Consider the following 27663-nt stretch of genomic DNA (forward strand, 5'->3'; position numbering starts at 1 on the left):
CATAGAAACACAAAATGACTAATTTTGCTGAATGTCTGAGCTGCTGTCTTAAATACAATGTTTAATATACCCCACATCCCACACACATACCAAATAAATTATATGCTGAGAATTGCAGAAATTTGTTCTATCATATATACAACAGTGAACATTTTTGGCTGTCAGACACACAGGCCTAAAGATCTAGAGGACAGACTGAATTTAAGTTTAAGAAGTAACTTTCTTAAAAATCTAAAACCAGCATCTGCTTTAGTCTTTCCATGTGTAATTCATTCACCTTGTCTGAGGTTACAGTATGCATGCATCTGGAACATGTAGCTCTGATGAGCAAATTGAGCTCTTCCTACTACTAGTAATGTTTCATCCACATTAAGGTATCATTGTCGTTTAGCATTGCTAATTCAATATCAGATCTCGTGAGTAAACACCAGTCCCGTCTTGCATCATACTTTTCATAATTACTAACAGGCCCGTCTAAATGTCACGTTCTGTGGTTCACCACTCATGACAGTTGCAACTCTTAAAAGAATAGTTCACCAACAATGAGGATTCTGTCATTAGTTACTTACCCTCATGTCATCCCAAACTTGTATTACTTTCTTTCTTCCACACAACAACAAAAAAAGAGAGATTTTGAGGATTTTATTCATTCAGGCCATTTATTTACAACGAAAGCTGTTAAGCTCCAAAAATGCAGAAAAACCTGCACAATAAATAAATAAATAATAAAAGTAGTCTCTATGAATTACGTGCTATATTCTAAGTCTACTGAAGCCATATGACAGTGTTCATTGACTTTAATGACTTAATTCTGGTACTCACACAAAGTTACTATATGGCTTTTATTTGACTTGTAATATAGAGTCATATGGGTTACTTAAATTGTACTGCTTTAGTGTTTTTTCTCCTTTTTGGAGATTAACCTCCATGGTCACTACAAACTGTTGTTGTATGGATAAGACCTGCATAAAGATTGTTTGAAATTTGACATAAGAATGAGTAAATAATGACAGAACGTTCAATTCTAGGTGATCCATCACTCCAACACTTAATCTTAAACTTGATTTCAAAACATGATGAAATCAGGAAGTGCTATGTAACAGTGGACAGGATGTGCTGTCCAGAAATGAACTTACCCTACCTTCATATACACAAGTTTAATAAAAAGTCAAAACCCACACTGTCAATTAGTGATTATTAGGTGGTGCTGACAGACAGATATACAAAACAGGTATATGAGGTTTTTTCTCTCCAATATATCTTCATGATATCAGTGGTATCAAAATTTGTCACTATCTTCTTCAACCTTGAGACAAGGGCAGTGCATAAAGTGGCCTTTATACAGACTAGACAGACACTGGAAGGGCTTTAATGAAAACTCTTAAAATGAAAGCTGATGATTGATTCTCAACCTCCGGTAGCTTATCAGACCTTAGTCATTAGTAATGTAGCTCAATTGGATGCAGCCAGGAGTCATGAGCAAATCATGTGGTTTGTGTTATCATTCTGCATATGTACTATCCAAACTGTGTGTTATGGGGTGTGAGTGTTATGTAAGAATATACACATGGCTACTTTATCCATGGCTTGACTTATAGCTTATGGCTTGACCATGACAGGACAAGTTGTAGTCTGTTTGCTAATATACAGACATGTCTACTATATGGTGTCATTTAAAAAGGTATTTAAATTGCACAATGTATGTTAAAGGTGAGATGAGTATTTTTTTTCTGTGTTTATGGAATAGTTCATTCCAAAATGAAAAAAAATAAAGAAAGAAAATGACTCACCCTCATGTTGTTCCAAACCCGTATGACTTTCTTCCGTGGAACACAACAGAAGAATAATGAACAGAAATATTTAAGAATATGAGTCAATGGGGACTTGGGCTTTTGAGCTCCAAAAAGCACCATAACAGTATCATAAAAGTAGTCCTTATGACTTACGCACCACATTCTCTGAGCTCTGAAATCATATGATAGCTTTGTGTGAGAAATAGACTGAAATTTTGGTTGTAATTCACTAAAAATCTTCCCCTTTGTTTCAGGATCACTTTTATTTTATGGAAAATAGTTTCCAGCACCTTCTTTAATATTTCCCCTTTTGTGTTACACAAAAAGAACAAAGTGAGGGTGGGTAAATAATTACACAATACAATCACCTATCCTAGGTTAATGTGCAACAAGTGCAAGTACACTACAAGTGCTATAAGTTAGCCATTTGTAGGTTGACATCCCGATGAGTATCAACACTCAGTAGCCCTTTCAACACATTTCTTATTGTTAGAACAGTCCAGCATGTCAACTATCTGTTTGTCCAAACCATGGCAATTTGAGAAACCAGTTTGGAAACCGTTTTTATTCGTGCAATTCTGTGTAGTCCTGCTACTGATGCATAAATAACAAACTTCAACACCAACCTAAAACTAGATTGTAGCTCACCTGAGGATTGTCTTCCATGACACTACGGATCTTGTCCACCACGTCAATACGCCGCTGGCGGTGAAGGGCATTGATCAGCTTGGCCAGGTTGGCATCATTGTCACGTATGGTCCAGTGTTGCAGAGCAGCGTATGCCCTCTCGTGATCGGCTGAGTAGCCGTTAGAAAAGGCAGCCACTTCTCGCTCTGTGGCACTGGCCAAAGACTTGTACATATCAATCCACTGACTGCCGATCTGCGCGGCCACCAGCTTCAGAATGTCAACACCTGGCAAATGAAAGGAAAGGTCAATTATATGAACTGTATACTGTACCCCACTGTAATCCCATACAGAAGTAAAACACTTGTGAAACAGCATGCACATGGTATGGACTCCACAGGTTTGTGCAAAACATGATAATTCATGTTATCCCAGCATTCAATTCCCAGTTTCAATGGCAGCAAGGAAATCTGACCATTTGCACAAAGGAGTTAACACAGTCACTGTCACATATTTGCTCATGTTTGTTTAGTGAACTAGAAATAGTGCAGAATCTTAAATATTTATTTTCCATCGAAAACAATTTTTCCATCAAAAAGGAATCAAACAAAACTTTGTTTTTTCCAGTTTTAAATCAGATTTTCAATCAAACACTTACAATGTGGAATCAGACATTTACATTTACTATTCACCATGTATTCCATGTATTACAGAATGGTAACTATTGTACCTACTGTATCTAAAAGCATTAACGTGTCTTTGTAATGTATTGCAGTTAGCATGATCTGCTGTTGGCACAGTTCTATAGACACAGTGAGGAATGGAATCATAAAGTGCAGGAGGGTGGTGCTCTAGTGTTACAATACATCAGCGGTTGCTGCGGGACATACTGTCCCATGGTTAAGGTTACATCGATGCCCTAAAAGTAATGCCGGTGTTGATAAACTTGGGTGTAGTGTGACAAACAGTTGCCTCCTGGGGAATCCTTCTATGAAAGTACCCCATTAGCAGACCTACAAGAACCTTAAATTCAATTGCTGAAACTTGTGTTAAAAGGTCTTTTTAATTAAAACTGCTTCAAGGCTACTACGTACGTAGCATGCTCCCTCTTGATACAGGTTTTACCTTACTGCATCTTTGCAGTAAACTTGAATAAGTTTGAAAAAGTATTGTATGGAAAATAAATAAAGATCAAGTAAATTAATCTCATATGATGGGGTTAAAGTGTGAGGGATGCAAAATACATAAAATATATTTAAAATACAACTGTAAAACAAAACAAAACAAAACACAAAAATCACTCATTAAAAAAAGCAAGACAAAAGAAAGGAAAACAATAGAAAACAAAACACCACAACCTAACCTTATACACAGACAAGGCTCTGGTTTTGGCTTATAACAAAGTGCAAAATATAAATCGTGTAAATGCCATCTAATCTGCCTAATGAATAACAACATGTTGGATCAATGCAATCCATGTTAATTTATCTCTAATCAAGATAAACATGTTTGAAACAAGTGTAACAGAATGATTGTGGGGGACAACCGCAGCTGGAAGGTATAAAGCATCTAAGCCCAATCTGTACTGTTTGTGATCTGTACATCTGTAGCAAATTCACTGGAGCTCTCTAGAGGATAGCGTGCCACAGATCTAAAAATGCCAGGGCCTGCAGGCTGTTCATCCGCTCGTCTGTCATTTCCAGTAATTTCTATGGCATGACAGAGCACTAAAGGAGGACACTCTCTGTCTAAGTGATGTAGGCCGACTTCGATGAGTCGCATGATGCTTTCCCTTGACTGATAACCTGGTTGCCCTAGTCCCGAAGGCAACTCTGCTAGAATTCTGGGAAAACATCTGCAGCTACTATCCTAATGCAGACAGTGTTTACAATACATACACATGTTTAAACGTTTTCATGTTCTCAATTAGCAAGAACAATGTCATTATACAACGTTGTCCTATTTAGTGTACACAACGTTTTTTATGGTCATATAATAGAGTGCCTAGCTGTAGACAGGGCTGGTTGTATGTTTCAAAAATGACATTTTGGACTGCTAAACAGTAACTATCAAATCATATCATAAGCCATTTTTACACTGCAAAGGTGGCAAACAAGCTGTATTTGAAGAGGCATTTTGGTGTATTTGCACAGACTGTTTAATGCTGCTCAGAGTTGACATACATGCATTTACACAGCAATTACAGTTGCATGAATAATGTTACAAGATTAATGTTTTAAATGTAACATTATTAATATACAAATATGAAATTAATACAAATATGAAATATGAACACAGAAAGCAGCAACAGAATTGCCTTAAAATTGATTTATCGATGTTTTCGCCATCTCTTACTATTTTTATGTCATGTTTTTTATTGATAACATCAGGTATAGTTTTAAATAATATTATATTCTAGTCCTAAACATTATGTTGAGTTGGTGTTGTTTTAATTTAATGGGAAATAGGTGATAAATTCTCAATCAAATTGATAAAAATGTAAGTGACTTAAAGGATGAGACTCTAGATTTTTATATGGTTGAATAAAAAGGCCTCATAATGGTAAAAATGGCCACTTAATGAAAAAGATAATTTATCAGAGACTATTTAGCAGAGACCGGCCACTTCTATTAAAATGAATGGGAGAACTAGAATGCCCAACCAAGGAGCTCTAAGTGCCCAAGACACAGAAAGGAAGCCCTGTCTTACAGGTAAAAGAGCCAATCACTGTTTAGATACAGACATTACCTGTCAATCAACCCGATAACGCACATGCGCATTAGCTATACAACCCTGGAAAATTGCTGTTTTTTTTGTGTAATATGAGGTAAAGAAGAACAACTTATGATCCCAGTGCTGATTTGAAATATGTGCTTTGATATTAATCTTGACCAACTGTTTTTGAGATTTTGGTGTTTGCCCATTCAAGTAGATCTGCAACGTCTTGACTGGAAATAGCCTCCTGAGAGCATTCCAAAGATGGTCAACAGTGGACTGACTTGCTAGAAAGACTTTGCTTCTGATGCCGGTCTATACTATTGCCATTCTGTTGTTTTCGTATTAGGTACAATTTAGTTGTTTTAAATGGTGCAAAAAAGTTTAAATGTAAGTCTCAACCAGTGAGTACGTATATACAAAGATATTTAGTGAAAGTGGAGAAACACGTTCTTACATGTGTAAAGACAAATGCTTATGAGCCACAGACTCTCACAACGGAACAAAGCCTTTAACGTCTTCATATGAGAATTCAAATGAAGTCGCAAACCAGCTGCAACAGGTCTAGGTTGGCTGCAAAACAAAGAAATCCTCAAAGGCAGTCAGGACTTCCCCTTTTAGTAGAGTCACTGTGGTGGCTTTGCAAGAATGTCTCCCATAAATCCCTGACATCTCATACACAACACTAGCCACAGTAATTACCACTTCCCCATCAAAACAATGAAACTGCTCTCCCATTAAAGTATTAGACATAGACCGAGGGAGGCTTACTAGCAAGGAGGGGATCCTACAAGCATCCCCCGAGCTTCCCTGACTCTTACACAAAATGCTGACAGAGTTGAGCTCACCCATGAAGTTCCTAATCATCTCTTATAAAACCCCCCAGCCCACCCTGATTCTGGGCAGTAGGCTTTTAATAGATAACACCTATTGCAGAGATTGTTATATGGGGTGTACGTGCGGGTGGTTCTATGTCTTTGATCTCCGCTATGCGTGCTTTGTTATACCATACGAGGTACTTCCTGGCCTCCAATGAAAGAATTCATTATTTGTAAGATGGCTCCTTCATCTTTATATACGTTTCCCATGCGGCCCTTTATGACCATTATTTCACTAATGTAGTAAACGGACACACATGCCTTCAGGACGTCAAATTACACACCTTGAATGAATTAGGGAAATATTTTGTGTTGTGTTCGTGGAGGCAACCAGCGGTATAAAATGTACCTGTACTTTCTAACCCATATGTTCACATGCTTGATGAGGCTCTAGTATCTGAATTTTATTTAAGAGTTTAGCATCTTTTAGAAAAAAAAACAAACAAAAAAAAAAAAAACTAATAAATTCTTTTTACTCTGAAGTCAATAAAGAATGAAATTGTTCAGGTTTAAATGTGCGAGGAAGAAAAACAGCACAGTAAAAATAATGCAAGAGTTGTTTTGTGCCTGGTGGAAGTGTTTAAAATGTTTTTTTTTTCTTGTTTTTTTCTTCTTCACATTTTATGATTGTGAGTAGGCCATTGCTTTCCTTTTCTCTGATATTTTCAAGGGCAAATTACTTTTTGAATATCATAAAACGACTGCTAATCTGTTGGACTCTTGCTTATATTGCTAATATAGAATAACAAATAAAATAAAAAGACTCAATTTTGACATTCTCCAAAGAAAATGTGAGTGGTGCTTGCCATGCAAAACCAGTGCGATGCCATGGTAAGATGTTCTGAATACATTTTGCTATGAGGTTACTACAGTGTTCTGAGTAGTTGCTAGGGTGTTGCTACAGTGTTCTGGGATGTTGCTAGGTGGTTCCTTAGTATATATATATATATATATATTATTTAATTTTTTACACGTCATCATTAATTTTAAAATGTAATCATAAATCTGATTGTGTAGCACACTACTCCTAAACAAGCAAAAAAATTATTAGCACAAATAATAAGGGACACATTGCACACAAAGTAGGGTTAGGGGTTTGTTTAAATCCTCAAATCTGAGAAATTGTAATAGGGATGCTTGCCTTAGTAAGCACCGCTAAAAATGTTAAATTCTTGAGTACAGTGTATATTTGAAAAAATCTTTGGTTATTTTCAGGAAGCTACATTATAATGTCATCTCACATTTTCCTTTCAATTCCTCTCATGTAAGGCTGGCACTTACATGAGTTCCCAGCAGCAGATACAGTGGGGACCCTGAATTCAGACATTTCTCATGACATGTAAGTCAGTCCCTCTTCCCATCTCCAACCAAGACTTGTCCACTAATAAACTCCTCTAGCTCTAAAAGTTCTCAAACCACAGAGAACTGGAATAATCTGGTTCCAACTGCTCAGGGTTTAAGCAAAGTCACATATGGGCAGATATCTGAAGCAGATATAAGCCGGTGCGAAGCACCACAGAGTTGTACGTCTCACGGGTATAACCTAGAAGCCACTGATACAGTAACATCCAAGAGGAGTAGAGAGTGTGAAAAAAATAATAATAGAGAAAGAGAATCAATCCGTGGAGCAGAATGAGAAAAAGGAGGAGATCAGTTTCTGTATGAGCGTGTGACTGGACACTGATCTTGTTTGTACAACTGTTCGATTTCTCTATACAGTATTCTGTTCTCTAGAGCGGACTGAATGGGATTAACAGCGCTGGTGTGATGACAGAGCCACAGACGGTCTACTGCATTGGAATTCCTTTGCGCCTTATACCACTGAGATTGCAAAGCACTGGGTGTTAGTGTTGGTGTCTGGTATCCACTTGAGCATATATTCATTAACACATTTTCATAAACCCAAAGATGGTATGCATTAAAATTCTAAATTGTTCCAAACCCATATGACTTTCTTCATGGAACACAAAAGGAGTTGTTAGGCAGAATGTTTACATTTATGCATTTGGCAGACGCTTTTATCCAAAGCGACTTACAGTGCATTTATTACAGGGACAATCCCCCCAGAGCAACCTGGAGTTAAGTGCCATGCTCAAGGACACAATGGTGGTGGCTGTGGGGATCGAACCAGCAACCTTTCTTTTACCAGTTATGTGCTTTAGCCCACTACGCCACCACCACTGTTAGGGGCAGACATCCTCAGTTCCCATTCAGTTTTATTTTAGCACCGTCAATATACTTCACATTTTTCCACAGAAGAAAGTTCTATGAGTTTGGAGTTCTATCACCTTTACTGGTTATTTAACTCTCTGTGGTATCAATTTAATTTACATTGGCAGTTCACTTTATGTCTGAATCTTCATAACAAAAAAGATGCACAAGATTTAAACAACACCGTCTCATGACAACTCGTAATAATTAGTATGAGATAGTATGAGATTAGTATGAGCCAATTCGTAAGATATCGAACAACTTGGTTTGTATGAAAAGGTACAACTTTTATTTCCAAAGAAACCAACCAATCAACAAACAAAACTTCAAATGGATTCAATACAGGCATCAAAATGTATTTAGCCCCCTATCCAACACTTTATCTTAAGATGAGAAATGTCAGTGAATAAATAAAAAAATTAAAACCTAATCATGGTTAGATTAGGGTTTGGGGTTACACTTTATGGTTAGGATAAGGTTTTGGTTAGGGGTTAAACTTAGGAAAAATCATAATATCATAATTTGTTGGTTTGGTTAGTTTTGTCTATGGGAATAGAAGTTGCACATTGTTGTACAAGCCACCTCGATTTATTGATGTTTTCGCCATCTTTTATAATTTTTTATGACTTCTTATGAGATGGGTTGGATTTAAAACAAAATAATGTACTGTGATGATTTGTTGTTTTCTTTTATATTTGAGGTTTTTCAATATATTAATGGTGTGGACACCAAACTGGTATTTTCAGGCAACTTTTGCTGAATGTTTTGGAGGTTAAGTCTATATACCTTTCTGGATACCAAAGAGTTTAGTCAGGTATTTGCAGAAATTTCTGACCAAAAATATAAAAATCTCTCAAACTCATGGGAATAGCTTTGTTGTGATTATGAAATATATTTAATAAATATTCACTTTCATATTGTTTGGTCGCATCTGACTTGGTACAAACAGACCACCATGCAGTTTCAACTCACCCTGGCCATTTGAGTGGTAAATCCATTTCTCCTTGGTGTGCGTTGGAAAGTTGGGATTCTTGTGGATGGCTTTCTCCATGATGCTGCTTGGATCCTGTCTGGGACCCTTCTTTAGCACCCGCGAACTGCGTTTTATGCTGCATACTACGATGACTACTAGCACCAGCAAAAGCAGCAGAACTATCATCCAGGGCAGGTGCTCATTGATGTCAAAGTGCTTGTGCGTGCTGGGCCTCGGCGCACCCCTGCGGATGGTCCGGTAGCCTAATCCCTGGGTCTTGTCCTCAGATAGCGTCTCCATGGCCTTCTGGTTGGCCAGCTGGTGGTCCTGTGATAAAGAGAGCTTGAGGTGCCTTTTAGGTAGGTCCTGAGTTGCAGCAATTAGGAGTTCTCCATCCTCAATACTTTCCTTTGAGGAAGCTGTGGTTGTAGTAATGTCTTCAGAGTTGAGGGCAGTCTCAGTGCTATTGAAAACCAGTCCTACCACATCCTCAATCTCTGTTGCTGGTGAGACTGCAGTACTAGCTGATCATGTAACAACAGACAAAAAAACAGAGAGAGAAAGAGAGGGAGTGTGAGAGAGGGAGAATTAAGTGCAGTTAAAGATGAACTTAACCCAGACAACATAGCAGAAGGGAGAATATCTAAAACTTGAATCCAGATTCAAGCTGGAATGTGTAGACACTAGCAGAGTGGAGTTATTCTGACTCAAGCTGTGCAGACCCAACATAATCTCGGATCATGGATTTCTCATCCCAAAATATGTAAGGATAGGAATAAGGATAAGACATGGGACCACATAAAGTTCAATACTTCTGCCAAATAAAGACTGATTCAATAAGCTTTAATTCATTTCTAAACTCACCAAGCACTTTATTAGGAGCACTATGGTCCTAATAAATTTCCCAACGTGGTCTTCTGCTGCTGTAGCCCATCTGCCTCAAGGTTCGATATGTTGTGCATTCTGATATGATATTCTGCTTATTACAATTGTATAGAGTGGTTATCTGAGTTACCGTAGCCTTTCTGTCAGCTCAAAACAGTCTCATCAATAAGGCGTTTCCATCTGCAGATCTGCCGCTCAATGTTTTTTTTTTGTTTTTGGCACCATTCTGAGTAAACTCTAGAGACTGTTATGTGAGACCAGCCGTCTGGCACCAACAATAATGCCACGGTCCAAATCACAAAGATCTAAATATTTCCCCATTCTAATGGTTGATGTGAATATTAACTGAAGCTCCTGACCCGTATCTGCATGATTGTATGCACTGCACTGAGGACATACGATTGATTGGTAAGATAATTGTATGAATAAGTAGGTGTATGGTGTTTCTAATAAAGTGCTCAGTAAGTGTATATATTTGCACCTTTGGTATTAAGATTCATATGCATTTATTCCAACTACAACTACTAACAACAGCTATGCCTTTACATGCCTAAAGAAGTTTATTTTAAAGCATCCCTGCTGAAATGCAACCCATACAGGTGAAACTCGAAAAATTAGAATATCGTGCAAAGTAAGATATTTCAAGCCTTTATTTGATATAATTTTGATGATTATGGCTTACAGCTTATGAAAACCCCAAATTCAGAATCTCAGAAAATTAGAATATTGTGAAAAGGTTCAGTATTGTAGGCTCAAAGTGTCACACTCTAATCAGCTAAACACCTGCAAAGGGTTCCTGAGCCTTTAAATGGTCTCTCAGTCTGGTTCAGTTGAATTCACAATCATGGGGAAGACTGTTGACCTGACAGTTGTGCAGAAAACCAACATTGACACCCTCCACAAGGAGGGAAAGCCTCAAAAGGTAATTGCAAAAGAAGTTGGATGTTCTCAAAGTGCTGTATCAAAGCACATTAATAGAAAGTTAAGTGGAAGGGAAAAGTGTGGAAGAAAAAGGTGCACAAGCAGCAGGGATGACCGTAGCCTGGAGAGGATTGTCAGGAAAAGGCCATTCAAATGTGTGGGGGAGCTTCCCAGGGAGTGGACTGAGGCTGGAGTTACTGCATCAAGAGCCACCACACACAGACGGGTCCTGGACATGGGCTTCAAATGTCAAACGTCTTACCTGGGCTAAAGAAAAAAAGAACTGGTCTGTTGCTCAGTGGTCCAAAGTCCTCTTTTCTGATGAGAGCAAATTTTGCATCTCATTTGGAAACCAAGGTCCCAGAGTCTAGAGGAAGAATGGAGAGGCACACAATCCAAGATGCTTGAAGTCCAGTGTGAAGTTTTCACAGTCTGTGTTGGTTTGGGGAGCCATGTCATCGGCTGGTGTTGGTCCACTGTGCTTTATTAAGTCCAGAGTCAACGCAGCCGTCTACCGGGACATTTTAGAGCACTTCATGCTTCCTTCAGCAGACAAGCTTTATGGAGATGCTGACTTCATTTTCCAGCAGGACTTGGCACCTGCCCACACTGCCAAAAGTACCAAAACCTGGTTCAATGACCATGGTATTACTGTGCTTGATTGGCCTGCAAACTCGCCTGACCTGAACCCCATAGAGAATCTATGGGGCATTGCCAAGAGAAAGATGAGAGACATGAGACCAAACAATGCAGAAGAGCTGAAGGCCGCTACTGAAGCATCTTGGTCTTCCATAACACCTCAGCAGTGCCATAGGCTGATAGCATCCATGCCACGCCGCATTGAGGCAGTAATTAATGCAAAAGGGGCCCAAACCAAGTACTGAGTACATATGCATGATTATACGTTTCAGAGGGCCGACATTTCTGTATTTAAAATCCTTTTTTTTGATTGATTTCATGTAATATTCTAATTTTCTGAGATTCTGAATTTGGGGTTTTCATAAGCTGTAAGCCATAATCATCAAAATTATATCAAATAAAGGCTTGAAATATCTTACTTTGCTTGTAATGAGTCTATATAATATATTAGTTTCACCTTTTAAGTTGAATTACTGAAATTAATGAACTTCTGCACGATATTCTAATTTTTCGAGTTTCACCTGTATATTCACGTTGTATACAACCAATACTATATTTAAACATCAGTCTGGGAGAGTTGGCTAAACAGTGTTGAGAAATCATGAAAGAGGAAGCCCTGTAACAGCAGAACTATTGGATGAAAACACTAGTTCAGCTAACAGCGAAAATGTAACAGAGAAAAAAATCACCAGCCCAACAATAGAAACAACTTTACCAAGTTTTTAAGAATTGATATTCTGCTATGAACAAATATGCAACTCTTTTTGGCAATTCTGTAAAAAAGTGAAACTACTGATGGATACACATGGTGCAATACATAAGCACTGTGTTGGGTCATCACAATTATAAAAGTTATTTAATCATAATGGTAAACAAAATGGACAGGAAAAATATGTTATTATATGAAATATGATATATAAAATTAAAGAAAGGGATATATTGCAAAAATAATTTAAAGGGAACATTTTGGGGAAGTCAAAGGGAACTTTACCAAAGTGCAAAGGTTTTCCAAATGTTTATGTGGCTGGAGACACAAACTTATCTAATGAGACTAAAGTTTTTTAAGACAATAATGGCATAAGTACATTTGAGTAGTTGATATGCCATGCTATTCTCCATCTACAACTATTTTAAACAGCATTTTTTTTCTAGCATGTTATTTCATTTAAATGTGCAAGTTGCTCTCTCCATGGTCACTTTCTTTGAATAGAAAATAACTCAAATGAAAATAAATGCTGAAAATGGACAGAACAACTTGGACTTTTGGTTTGGAATTACATGAAAGTGAGTAAATGATGCGAACATTTTCATTTTTGGGTGAACTATCACTTTAAAAGAAATGGTAAGCAGCCACGGAACCTCAGATATACACTCACCTTTATTACATTCATACAAATTTCAACATAAATCCAAAAATATGTTACAAATAACTGCTAAAAATTTACATCAGATTGTAAAAAGACAATATAAATCAATAAGGAACTGCTCTTATGTTAGAGCTCTGCTGATAGATCTTTTCATTCTCACCTCTATGTGCTGACTCCATGCTTGAGGCCTGTACAAGTAGGACAGAGACCGAACTTGCTGGAATTAAGCCACACACATTGTCAGTTGACTCATTGCCCTTGATAAGCAACGTTAAGCCCAGAGACTGGCAATCTTTGTGAGTTCGGCATTTCAGAACATCTGAGGCCACATCAGAGAAGGTGCCACGCTGACACGGGCGGCAACGCACATCCTCTGTCTCACTTCCCCGCTTTCTAACGCCCCACCCATGTGGACATAACGAGTGGCTCTGACACTTTTCACCCTGAGAGAAGGTGCCCGGTGGGCACAGGCACACCCGATCAGTGGTGGATGTACAGGGTGTCTTCTCGATTAAAGGGGCTTGGCAGTGTCTCTGGCAGCGGTGGCACTGCTCCACCCCGTTCTCGCCCCGGGTGAAGGTGCCCTCCGGGCAGGGGCTGCACTCACGCACACTGGCCTTGGTGCAGTGAGAGGACACATAGGTGCCCGCTGGACACTTGTCACACACTAGCTTGTTCCCAGTGTTGGGATCGATGTGACGGTAATGTCGAGGAGACAAGGGCTTCTCTGTGATTGAGCTAGGGGTCAGTGCGAGGGTTAAGACGTCACCGACCACAGTGAACAGCAGCTAACAGAAGAAAAACAAACAACAAGCAGACTGTTATGTAATGACAATCACAACACACAATAAATACAAATTATGAATGTGTACACTGTGAAATCGGTTTATGTAAGAAGAATCAACCATCTTTAATGATAAAACAGCAGAAACATGTATTCCCTTCCTTTTGGTAAAGCTCTTCTCTTAATGAGAGAATTCCAGATGACCTCAAGAACCTAATGATACTGTGACATCATAATGGCATTCCATCTATACAAGCAAGTTATTCAGTTATTCAGTTTGTTCTATTGTCATCAGTCCCTCAAGCTTAGGAAAACTATAGAAACTATATTTATTATAATAAAGATCCCATGAAATTGCTTAACAAGTACAGTTTCTTTCCCATGTTTCTGTATTTCCTATTAAAACAGGATGTTCATTTTCAAGGGACATATTGAAGGACATACTGAGGCAATATGCTATACTTACGTTTACATCCAGGAATCACAAATTGCTATATTAGTGGAAGGGTCATTCTCATTCTTAATGAGTATTTGCTTGGACAACAATCTGTGTAGGGCAAGATGCGTCATCAATATTTCATCATTTACATTTACATTTACATTTATTCATTTGGCAGACGCTTTTACCCAAAGCGACTTACAAAAGAGGAAAACATAAGCGAATCATCTTAAGGAGACAGTGGTATGAAAAGTGCTATCCTACAAAGTTTTACTATCATCAGAATAGTGTACAAAACAGATTTAAGTACAACAAATTTTTTTTTTTTGTGACTGGTTAGGTGCTTTTGGAAAAGAGGTGTTTTTAGCCGTTTTTTGAATATAGAGAGTGAGTTAGCTTCCCGGATTGAGTTAAGAAGGTCATTCCACCACCGTGGTATGATGAAACTGAAAGTCCGGGAAAGTGTTTTAGTGCCTCTTTGTTTTGGTATAACAAGGCCACGTTCCTTAGGTATGCTGGAGCAGACCCAGTGACTGTTTTGTATGCCAGCATCAGGGCCTTGAATTTAGTACGTGCATGAACCGGCAGCCAGTGGAGAGAGACAAAGAGTGATGTAACATGTGATCTCTTAAGTTCATTAAAGACCAGACGTGCTGCTGCATTCTGGATCATTTGGAGAGGTCTAATAGCACATGCAGGAAGGCCTGCAATGAGAGCATTACAGTAGTCCAGTCTAGTTATGACAAGTGACTGAACGAGCGGTTGTGTGGCATGTATAGAGAGGAAGGGTCTTATCTTCCTGATATTGTAGAGTGTAAATCTACATGATCTTGCAGTCTTTGAGATGTGGTCTGTGAAATTTAGCTCGTCATCAATGGTTACCCCTAGATTTCTGACCGTTTTGGAAGGCAAAACTCTCATCAGAGTCATCAGAGAAAGAATGTACATTTTAAATGCATTATAGTCAAATTTAATTTGGTCAACTTTTAGGAGTACATAAGCAGATCACTTTAAAGCTAGACATGGACTAATATCCGATAGAAATGACAGTGATGGAAATGAAGTTTTTAACATTTCTGAAAATTTCATAGCAAACATTTATCCTAAATACACACAATTAAATAATATTTTCACAATTTATTGAATTTGACAAAAGACAGCTTTAAACTTTAACTTTAAGACGAACTTTTAAAAACTAACTTGGAAAATTAAACTTAATTAGAGGCAAAATTGTTTGGTGTAGTGGAACTCTGGGTCAAAAGAAAAAAGAAAGAAAAATGATTTTTTTTTAGGTCTGTTTGTTAAAAAACAAAAAAAAAACAATCAAGCCTTAGGACATGAAATTGCCCTAAGTTTAAGAAACACCCAAATGTGCTTAAAGGGATAGTTTACCCCAAACTGAAAATTCTCTCATCATTTACTTACCCTCATGTCATCCCAGATGTGTATGACCTTTTTTTGTGTATGACCTTTTTTTCAGCAGAACACAAGCAAAACATTTTGGAAGAATATTTCAGCTCTGTAGGTCCATACAATGCAAGTAAATGGTGATCAGACATTTGTAAAGTGGACAATAAAGTGGACAATATCCTTGACCTTTCACTTTCACTTTTACATCTGAAAATCACATTTGGTGCCTGTTTAGTTTCAATTTCAGGAAATTAAATTTAAAGTGAAGATTTGGAGTAAAAAGGACTTAAATGTTGTTCTGTTTCACAACCACACCTATTATATTGCTTCTGAAGTGATGGATTTCAAATTACATGGATTAATTTTCTGTTTCCTTTATGTGATTTGTAGAGCAACAATGGTGTGGTCCACCATTCACTTGCATTGTATCGACCTACAGATCTGCGATATTATTCTAAAAATCTTTGTTTGAGTTCTGCTGAAGAAAGTAAGTCATACACATCTGGGATGGCATGAGGGTGAATAAATTATAATAGAATTTAGATTTTTGGGTGAATTATCCCTTTAAAATGCACCAAACTTTAGGAGTACACATGCATATACAGTAGATGAGATCAAAGCTAAAAGATGTGGGCTAAAATCTTTCCCCAACGTTCTTGGGATCTTTAAACATAATGAATGCGCATAGCAAAACAAGTCTGAACAACAATTACACAGTCTGCAAGAAATCACTCATGCAACCAACAGTTTAAAGACCAAAAACAGGATCCTTGGAATATGCTGACAGCACTTTTAAAGGCCGATGACCTTCAAAATGAGTTTTAATGACAAGACGGCCATAAACATGGCAAATCTAAAGTTAGTACAAATTAAACATGATCCACGAATGCCAGATTCCAATAATAACAGTACCCTCCTTCCAACACTCCTGACTGCACAGCATGATAACAGCACCTAAACATCTTTATGATGTTAGCTCACATATTAATTCTTAATTCTTTTGCCATGATAGACAGCTTTATTCTCTGCATATTGGCAATGGTACAAAAGTCATCACCAAAAATATGATGCTGGAAAGCAATAAGCTCTAATATCTAGAAAACAAGGGCCTCACTGCATCAACACTTTTGAAACACAAAGTTCTATCAACTGCTGATCACGAAACCCCTGGAGTTTTATTAAGGTTCCTCTACAACAGACCGCACAGAAGACTAGAATAAAAGCACAGAAGACTTAATTTCCTTGCTAATAAGGGGAAGGCTGACTGAATGGGCTGAATGGACTTTGCAGCTTCAAAACAAACATGACATTAATATTCTCTAGTCAACACATACTGACATACTAAGAACTGGGAATGGGTTTTAGTAAATTTTAGTCATCTACTCGACAATGTCAAACTATGTCAATCGCAAAATTAAAGGTCATTTTTCCAATATTAGAATACTTCTTCCTACTCCAGCATAATATGCAAAGACAACTTGTAAGCCATCTGTAGGTTGACAGGGACTGTTTTAGTGCAGCCTGGTAGGACAACTGACTAAAGCTTCTGTTGAACATGAATAGGGATTAGACAAAACTCTGCTTTCCCACCAGCCCTAGCTGTAGAGGAGGCCAAAGGAGCAAGCCAACAGTGAGCTAAGAGACGAGGGTTTGAAGTAGGGCAGTGAGGGGGACAATTTCACTGATGACAGGACAATGCCGGTAGGGTTAGTGGTCTACAAAAGCTCTTTCCACAAACTCCTTTCCTGAATAAGTACACTGTTGCATCAAGAGACATGCTTCAGAATTCTGTTTTCTCTGAACCGGCTCTTGAAAGAAAAATGTACAGCCAAAGATAAAAGTAACATCTTTTCAAGCATTCTTGCTTTCGATAACCACCACAGAATACATGATGTACAAAACAAAAGACATGTTCCAACTCCACCAACTCTCCACCTTCTCAACCCACCCGAAACAGTGTCTAGGGTTTAAAGGCACTCCTATGTAGTTGAGTATTTACTCTTTAACAAGACCAAATGACAGCCACATGTAAACCAGCTTCATAAACATCCTTAAAAAAAAATGTCTTAATAAAATTGAAAAAATAAAAATGCAGAAAGATTTAGGGGTTGGAAATAAAAAATATCCTTAGCTCAGTATAAAACAATAGAAGTCAATGGAAAGTCCCTACCATGACTGAAAAACAACAGTTTGTGAAAGTGAGTATATTCACCTACTAACCGTCACTGTCTGCTAATAAACGAAATCAGCTACATGTCGCAACTTTGGAAAAAACATGCATTACTGGCAGCTTTTCAAAGCATTGCTGCTGCCTTTTAAAGCTGTAACTTTCAAAGTGCCTTAGCATTGGCTCAGTTACGAAAACATCTTCAGGCACTTGTACAAAAATATTTTTAGAAATAATTCCAAGTGTTTCAGCATAAATATTATTATCCATAACGCCACAGGGAATTGCAAGCATGCAAAAAGCAATAAAGACCATTTCAGTGCCAAGGCAAATCCATAAAGGAATATTCTGGGTTCAATATAAGTTAGCCTCAATTGACAGCATTTGTGGCATAATGTTGATTACCAAAACAATAATTTTGACTTGTCCCTAATTTTTTTTAAGAAAAGAAAAACTTTAGGTTACAGAGGCACTTATAATGGAAGTAAATGGGGCCAATTTTCTCTTGTTTTTACGGTCGTTAAAGGGATTCAAGGTTTACGGAATTACGTCATCATGGCAACAAAGTTTGGGTATAATTGGGTATAAATTTAAAGGTTTTTAAGCGATTTTATCCCACTAAAATCATGACAATATGACTTATGTTGTGTTTTGGCAATACTTTTGAAACAGTGAGTATTTAAACATTAAAGGATTAACCCCTTGCATAAATTGTGGCACTATTAAAACATTTCTCAACCTGGCAGAGCACCATTGGTTTAACCAATCATGGGGTGGATTTAGAGCGGAATCATTTGAAAACAATAATTATTTTTGCTATTCTGTTTGGTGCCGCGCGACCCTGTACACAGGATAAGCGGTTGACGATGGATGGATGGATGGATGTTTGGTGCCGATACCGATGGATATACACAAATATTCCTAAAAAAATATTAATTAATTTAAAGAAGTTGTCATTTGCAGTTGCAATCCCAATGCTTGATTGTTGATTCAGCCGCTCTTATGAGTTTGAATAGAAGAATGTCAATGATGGTGTTGATTTCCTAACTAACCTGTGAGTGAATGGACCTGGCAATTCACAACCCTTGTAACCTGTGTATACACTTTAAATAATTCTACAATTATATGTACTTAATAGTGACTAACTTCCAGGAGCTCAGTGGTGTCTCAGTGGTATCTTCTACAGATGATGACACTGGCAGCCAAAAGTTTGGAACAATGTACATATTTTGCTCTTGTGGAAATAAATGGGTAATTTTATTCACCAAAGTGGCATTCATCTTATCACAATGTATAATCATTACATTAATAACATGAAAAATTACTATAACAATTTGAAAAAAAAATTCAGATCTTTCTCATCAAAAAATCCTCCAAGTGCAGCAATGACAACTTTGCAGATTCTTTGGCATTCTAGTTGTCAGTTTGTCCAGATACTAAGGTGACATTTCACCCCACGCTTCCTGTAGCAATTTACATTTACATTTATGCATTTGGCAGACGCTTTTATCCAAAGTGACTTACAGTGCACTTATTACAGGGACAATCCCCCCGGAGCAACCTGGAGTTCAGTGCCTTGCTCAAGGACACAATGGTGGTGGCTGTGGGGATCAAACCAGTGACCTTCTGATTAACAGTTATGTGCTTTAGCCCACTACACCACCACCACTCCAATTGTCGTATTGCAAGTGTCATAGATGCGGATGTCTTGTCGGGCACTTCTCATGTACCTTACAGTCTAGCTGATCCCACAAAAGCTCAATGGGCTTAACACAACATAACACTTTGGATCAATCTGTTATCCAATGTCTGTAATTCTTTGTCCAATCTAACCTTTGTTTGTTTTTCATGTTTCAAAATTGTCTTCTTCTTTGCAATTCATCCCATAAGTCCTGCACCCCTGAGTCTTCTCTTTACTGTTGTACATGAAACTGGTGTTGAGTGGGTATAATTCAATGAAGCTGTCAGCTGAGGACATGTGAGGCATCTATTTCTCAAACTAGAGGCTCTGATGTACTTATTCTCTTGTTTAGTTGTACATCAGGGCCTTCCACATTTCTTACTGTCCTTGTTAGAGTCAGATGTCCTTTGACTTTGAAGACTTTAGTGTACACCTTTGTATGAAATCTTCAGTTGTTTGGCAATTTCAAGCATTGTATTCATGTATTCATTGCCTTCATTCCTCAAAACAATGATTGACTGACAAGTTTCTAGAGAAAGCTGGTTCTTTTAGCCATTTTTGACCTAATATTGACCTTAAGACATGCCAGTCTATTGCATACTGTTGCAACACAAAAACAAACACAAAGACAATGTTAAGCTTCATTTAATGAACCAAATAGCTTTCAACTGTGTTTGATATAATGGCAAGTGATTTTCTAGTTCCAAATGAGCAATTTAGCATGATTACTCAAGGATAAGGTGTTGGATTGATGGCTGCTGGAAATGGGGCCTGTCTAGATTTTTTTAAAATAGTGATGGTGCTGTTTTTTTTAACATCAGTAATGTCCCGACTATACTTTGTGATCAGTTGAATGCCACTTTGGTGAATTCAAGTACCAATTTCTTTCCGAAACATCAAAATCTGTACATTATTCCAAACTTTTGGCCGCCAATGTAGATGCTATAAATGAAATGGAAATTCTCAATTAGTGCTTCAGGACATGTAGCTACAGGCTTTAGGACTGTTTAGCTCTCTAAATTTTTGTTGATTCATGGGAAAGAATGGTGTGCGAATCTGCAGGAACAGCATGGGGACAGATGTGATATCATCAGGACTCCATGTACCAAAGCATTTAGACAAACAGGAACACCTGTTACACCTGCGATACATCATAACTGAAAACTGCAGAGCAAGAACAAACACTCCCTGTCTGGAGGCATTTATACTAGATAATGGCCAATGATTTTGCAGGCTCAATGAATGAGCAAGGAGTATTCCTGCAAATGCCAGAGCACGTGCCAAGCACACATTGGCATCACTGCCAACAAATATGTTTTTCACAGGCACATGGATGGTTCAAATTGGAAAAAAAGAAAAGAAAACTGCTGAACCTTCTGATGCTTTGAAACTAATTGATTGGCCGGCATGTGTGTTAAACAACTGAAGCCGATTTTTGAGTGCATTATGTGATTTGATAGTCCCATGATAAAGACATGCTAATAGATAAACCAGTTTGATCTGATATACCAAATTAACTAGACCACATACTGTATTGGGATATTAAATTATGAGCATGTTTGAACAAAAACAATACAGGCATGCCAAGTCACATAGATTTATTTTAAACAATACAGCCAGTGTAAATAAAACAATGACTACAATGAAAACTGATAATAAATGAAAACTATCCCACAAACAATACAATAAGAATATCTGTAATTAGGCTGTTTCTCAAACAATAGGTGTGTCTCAATAAGTATTAACAATAAATTGATTATAATATATATTATACATAAATATTTATTTAAAATAAAATGTTAGATAATAAAATATTTTAGATAAGAAAATATTTAAAAGCAAAAATATTTAATATAACATAAATAATAAGTTGTTTTTGAAAACATGTCATCTTTTGTTTGGAGCAAGGCTTCTATCCTCACTACAGCAGCACTCACCAAGAGCGTCACCAGGTAGAGCTACTGTCCCTTTAAATCTAACAAAAGCCAGAATATTCGGGAGAATAGATGATGAAGAAGAAAAAGCATAAAAAATAAATGCCTCCTTGACTTACCATCAGCAACACAGTCATGGACATTTTCCCAGGCATTGTCCAAGTCGAATCAGTCTTCTTTATATATGTCCAGATTCACATCTGTTACTTTTGAGCTTCATAGGTGGAGCATCACCATCTCCGCATCAACAGGACACCCACACTGTGTAAGGTCCCTTCGCTAGATCTCTCCTTTCAGTGCACAAATTCCGTCCACAGACGGCTTTTTATAGTCTGTGCCCCTGAGTGCACGGGTTTCAAGTAGTAGGGGATAAGCGCTTCGTTTTGGAAGAAAAACTGTATAATTCCCATAGCGATGATAGAAGGATTTGTGGACTGAAGTCTGGCTTCTGTTTGTCCAGGTTACGGATAATCTGTGCCGCAAAGACAGGCTGCTGCTGACTAGGAGGGCGGGTGCTGGCGACAGACGTCACGAGCGAAACTAGCCACTGGCAGTTAGTCTGCGCCGCAGACAGGCTTGATGCTAGACAGTTTCCGGGAAGATACTGGTACTGAGAGCAGTGTAGTGTAGTTTAGTTTAGTTTACCCTACATGGCGTTATAGGCTGGATAACACATGTTATGTAGAAGAAATGTGTTGCACAGGATCTATGAAGAAGAAATGTGTTGCACAGGATCTATCTATCTATCTATCTATCTATCTATCTATCTATCTATCTATCTATCTATCTATCTATCTATCTATCTATCTATCTATCTATCTGTCTGTCTGTCTGTCTGTCTGTCTGTCTGTCTGTCTGTCTGTCTGTCTGTCTCTCTCTCTCTCTCTCTCTGTCTGTCTATTGTGCATACATGCACAGGTTGTGGCAAAGCATATTCTCCAATAAACAAACAAACAAACTATCTATCTATCTATCTATCTATCTATCTATCTATCTATCTATCTATCTGTCTGTCTGTCTGTCTGTCTGTCTGTCTGTCTGTCTGTCTGTCTGTCTGTCTATCTATCTATCTATCTATCAATACAGTACATGGACAGCACTGTCCAGTCTCATTTCTATTACGATTTGTAAGAAGGTCTTCCATACAGTCGTTCTCAGGTCTCAGACATGTAAACAGAATAATGCTCTTTTGTGTCACTGGCAAAATGACCAGAGATAATTTCCAGTGACTCTCAAACAGACAAACATTAGAGTCCACTGGCAGATGAGGAATACACCATCTGGCATAGGCCTACATGTGCAACTGGGAGCTAAATGGATGAAACGGAGGAATGCTCTCACGTGCCACACAATTTTCTGCCGCAGGAAAACACTCTAAGTGGGTTAATGACTCAGACTATGGTTGCATCCATGATATGTGCAACAATATGGCAATTGTGCCACTGCAGGACTACACACTACCTAGTGCTGTACTGTGAACTGAAAGTATCTGTAATGCGTTTAAACAAATATTTGTAGATTTACTCGTTTGTCAGTTATGTGTTAACACCAGATTCTATTTTTCTCAGCATACAGGATGTATGGAGAGCGTCCAGAATTCACACAGCTAAATGGTTCAAAACTTGTCTGTAAATTAATTATAGGGATTGAGTTGATCTGATCGGCTTTATTTACAGGGCATATCAATCAACTTAAAATATTTGTATTTATCTAAAATCCATGTCCCCCACTATTTACATCGGCATTCTTCCAATACCTCAAAGACAGTATGTCCACCATGTAAACATTATGAAGTTTGATTATTTTGTTCAACCTTCATCTTTGGGACTTTTTAGATTATTTAATTGCATTGAAAACACTTTCTTTTCACTTTTCTTTCTTTTTTTTAACGAGTTTATAAGCAGTACACAGACATTGTGTTATCTAGGCTGCATATTTCTCTTCATGTTATAGCATGTAAGAAGAGCACCTACAATTTTAACAGCAGTAGTAGAGCTGCTTGTTAAAATCACCATTAGTTTCAGGTGATACTGCACCTTCCACTCACATGCAAATGTGTAAAGCTTGATCATAGATTTTAGCATATACAAATATTTGCAATAAGTAGTGGGGGCTTTGTGGGGGAAATGTATTTATTTTATTTGGCTTAATACAAATATAATTCGATTTAAAGTCATCCATACATAACAGAAAATAAATTATAGTAAATGAATGCATAGTCCAAGAAATAACTGTGTATTCCCACACTGCCTTACAGACTTTTCGTATGCTGTTCATATTCTGCCCTCTGCTGATTAAAATTGAAAGTGCCATCAACTCCCTGTCTTTCAGCACATTAAAAGAAATTAGTATTTTACAAATATGACTATTATTAACTTGAGAGTCTTATTTGGTTAATTAATCTCACATAAAACAAGCAGAGTTTAAAGTACAAATAATGAGACCCCTCCTTGTATGTATAGTCATTTGAGCGACAGCCTTTGTCCAGGGGCGTGTCTAGAGCATTTTCAGTGGGGGGGGCCATGCTGGGGCACTGCCTCCAAACGGGGTGGCCGCCAGTGACCAAAAAAAAAAAGCTAAATTCTACAGTATATTATGTAAATCCTATTGATTTTATTATTTTTTTAACTTGAATAAAGTTACTTGTAAACAAATGTAGTAATAAAGCACATTTTTGATTAATTTAGTTTTTTGTCATCCCTGTATATATCCATTAAGTTAAATTTGAGAGCCAGTGTTTATTATTTTTAATGTTTTCATAAAACTAACAAGTTTATAAAATAAAAGCAATTTTAATAATGAGCAATTTTAAAAACCCAGAAGCAGAAACAATGTCAACTATTTTCTTTTAATTAGTTTGGCCATTACAATATACAGTAGTGTTATTCACAATCTCTTTCAAATAATAATAATTAAAAAAAAAAAAAAACTATTTCCCCCCACTGTAATAATTCAAATGGTTTGACCAAAACATCATAGTGTTTCATTCAACATTTCTTTCAGATTAATTTACAAAAAAGCTGAGTAACACAGAGTTAAAGTTTTAGCAATGTAACAGTTCAAATGAAAACACCACAGTTTAAAAATAAAATATGGAACCATTACATTGTGCTCTGCTAATATATTAAAGAACAGTCTTTAGTTTAGAAAAAATAAAAACAGTAGCAGAAAGAGAGGGAAACAGTCGAAAAAGAAAGAAGGCAGACCTCAACTAAAACAGCTGGATTCTTCTGTTTCGGTGGTGACTGGCAAGCTCACCATTATTATTTATAATGGTTGCAGAGTTATTATCTATATTGATTAAAAATAATGGTATTGAAGGTCTTTCAGTGTTGGATAGACATATACTTATAAGCCAGTTTGCTGACGATACAACATTGTTTCTAAAGAATGAATATCAAATTCCATTAGTTTTACATTCTATTAACCAGTTTTCTAAAGCTTCGGGGCTACATTTAAACCTAAACAAATGTGTAATGTTAACACTGCATGAGTTTCCTTTGCAGTCATTATCTAATATACAAATTAAAAGGGAAGTTAAATATTTGGGGATTATTATTTCTAAAGATAAAGATGTTATGGAGAATAAAAATGTGTTGACTAACACAGATAAATGTAAGTCCATATATTGAATAGATGGCTGCAGAGGGATCTTACAATCTTTGGAAGGGTTCTTTTATCTAAAATGGATAGTTTGTCCAGACTATCCAGCCTTCTCCTTGCCCATATCGACACGAATGCTTAAATTAATAAATAAGGTGAATTTTAAATTTATTTGGAGAAATAAGTGTCAGTACATTAGAAAGGAGGACATGATTAATAAATATGAAGACGGTGGGGTGAATGCTATCGACATTATGAATGGTGTTTTGAAATTGAAATGGTTAAAATCCTTCATTCAAAATAGCCACTCCTTTTGGTTTATTGTCCCCAATGCTATCTTTAACAAACTGGGGGGAATACACTTTCTGTTATGTTGTGACTTTGAGTGCACCTCATTACCAGTTAAACTTTCAGCCTTCCATCAGCAAGTGCTGCTCTATTGGAAACTATTGTTCAAACATAACTTCACTCCTCACAACACTCCAGTTTGGAATAGTAGATATATAAAGTTTGGCAGAAAATCTGTATATCTTGAGGAATGGATATCTAAAGGGATTTGGGCTATTGCCCATTTCTTGGATGATAATGGAAATGTGTTACTGTATAGAGAGTTTTGTGAGAAATTCCAAGTACAGTGTACCGTTAATATGTTTAATAGAATGATTAGAGCTATACCAATTCCGTTAAGATTAATGGTTAAAGAAGACATGTTGTACTCCAAAATCTCCCCAGTACTGAGACAGCTCTCCTTAGAAGGTTATGATTTTTGTGATAAAAAAATGTACAAATAGAGTCATTAGAATTTTTTTTACAGGCTTATTACCCAAACCCAATTAGACGGGAATACGTGCTTAAAGATTTTGATAAGGTTGAAATAAAAAAAATTTGGAAAAATTATTTGTCTTTTCCTCTCCCTCCTAAAGCTAAGGAGCGATACTTCAAAATTTTAAATGATATTTATCCTACTAAAGTTTAATTTTGATGTGAATAATTGTGTTTTTTGTGAAACAAATATTGAAAATCTAGAGCATGTCTTCTTTGATTGTGATCTGGTGCAACCCTTTTGGAGTGAGGTGCAGAACTGGTTAAGGTCTAGGAGGGTTGAACTCCCACCTCTCACGTGGAAGTTAATTATGTTTGGTGTTTGTCTGGAAAACAAAGATTGTGATTTTGTTATTAATTTCTTGTTATGTTTTGGAAAGTTTTTCATTCATAAATGCAGATGGTTTAAATCTAAACCAAACTTTAATCACTGGATGAATGAGGTTAAACTCTTGTGCAAATCTTAAAAATTAGTTAAAAATCAGAAAGCCCTTAAACTGATTTCTCTTTTGGATATGTTTAAATTAATTTAAAAAGTCCCTTTTTATATATTTTTTTAATTTATTTATTTATTTTTTTAAATTTAATTATTGGTTTGTTCATAGTGTGTTTTCTGTTCTTTGTACTATATGCTCAACCTATGGCTGAACAATTGAGGTTATATTCAGAGATTTGTTGATGTACCTTGTTTGTTTGTGTTGTTGAAGGATAATAAAAAATAAAATAAAAAAAAGTATGTCGAAACAATTTACGGCAATTGTAGACAGTAGTTATTTGAGAATATTTTTATGTATATTTTGATAAGTCACTTGTGATTTGTATCCTTTTTTTTTTTTGGCAATAAAGATGACTTTATTAAGCTTTAAAAAAAAACTTCTTTGAATCACGAACTTCAGTAGAGTCTATAAACTGATTGGCCGTAAAATGAACCAATCACAAGACATCTTATAGGGGGGGCACCTGGGGTGGCCAATCGAATTTCGGGGGGGGGGGGCAACCACGTAGACCCGCCTCTGCCTTTGTCACATTCACCTTTAATGCTGTTTCTTATGCTAGAAGACAATTTTATTTAATTGTTGCAAAGGAATTTACTATACAGATACATTTATCGCTAAAAGTGCCATAGCACCAGGCGACCCATCTCTTGAATACTGATGTGGTCTATAGGCCTAATGCAATTGATCTTTTATCACTAATTAATCTATAGTAATGTATTTGCTTGTGGTGGTTCTGTATAGGCAGATGATATGTTAATCCCAAACACTCCATAAAAAGTGCAGGGAAAAAGCGTTTTTGATTGGGACGATTTTAGTTCAACGTTAACAGCTTAATAGCCAAATTTAATGCAAATACTCCAGCCACGACATCATCCTAGAAGTGACTCACAGAGATCTCACAGCTACTGCGCCGCCTACATGGGAAATGACACATAGCAAGCGATTGCAGAACGAATAGAAGGCACATTCCAAAGTAAATAATTTATTTGGGCTTTATAACACTAAATAAACAAAAAGGAAGAGATTTTTTGATTTTCAATATACTTTAATAGGAATTCAGTTTTATGTCTGTGATCCAAAGTAAATCGAGCCAATAAAGGAAGTTTATTTACGCGTCAATTCACGCACTAAATTATCAATATCTCAGATAGTATAATAATAAAACCAATATATAATAATATATTGATTATATATGTATATAATTACATCACTGCAATATTTGCGTTTATTTTCGCGTGGGTATCCTCAGAATAAAGCTATGCTATGCCCAGTTTACATCAAAATGAAATACTTCAACCTCTTGCATTCCAGCGAGGA

At 36.9% G+C, this 27663-nt stretch overlaps 1 protein-coding gene across 2 annotated transcripts in view; it reads right to left on the reverse strand.

Moving 5' to 3' along the window:
• LOC127623801 (tumor necrosis factor receptor superfamily member 21-like) overlaps positions 1-27663 on the reverse strand; it is a 40350-nt gene that overhangs the window by 12246 nt on the left and 441 nt on the right. The window contains exons 1-4 of one of the 2 annotated variants that reach the window (XM_052098320.1): positions 21544-21924; positions 13170-13797; positions 9197-9721; positions 2442-2707 (exon numbers count right to left, since the gene is read on the reverse strand). In XM_052098320.1, coding sequence (XP_051954280.1) covers positions 2442-2707; positions 9197-9721; positions 13170-13797; positions 21544-21579 — 1455 coding nt within the window. In that variant the 5' untranslated portion in view covers positions 21580-21924. Of the gene's footprint in view, positions 1-2441; positions 2708-9196; positions 9722-13169; positions 13798-21543; positions 21925-27663 lie in introns of those variants that run through there. The other variant, XM_052098321.1, reaches the window with a different exon arrangement.

The sequence above is a fragment of the Xyrauchen texanus genome, chromosome 30 (genome assembly GCF_025860055.1).
Source record: "Xyrauchen texanus isolate HMW12.3.18 chromosome 30, RBS_HiC_50CHRs, whole genome shotgun sequence".
Taxonomy (NCBI): Eukaryota; Metazoa; Chordata; class Actinopteri; order Cypriniformes; family Catostomidae; genus Xyrauchen; species Xyrauchen texanus.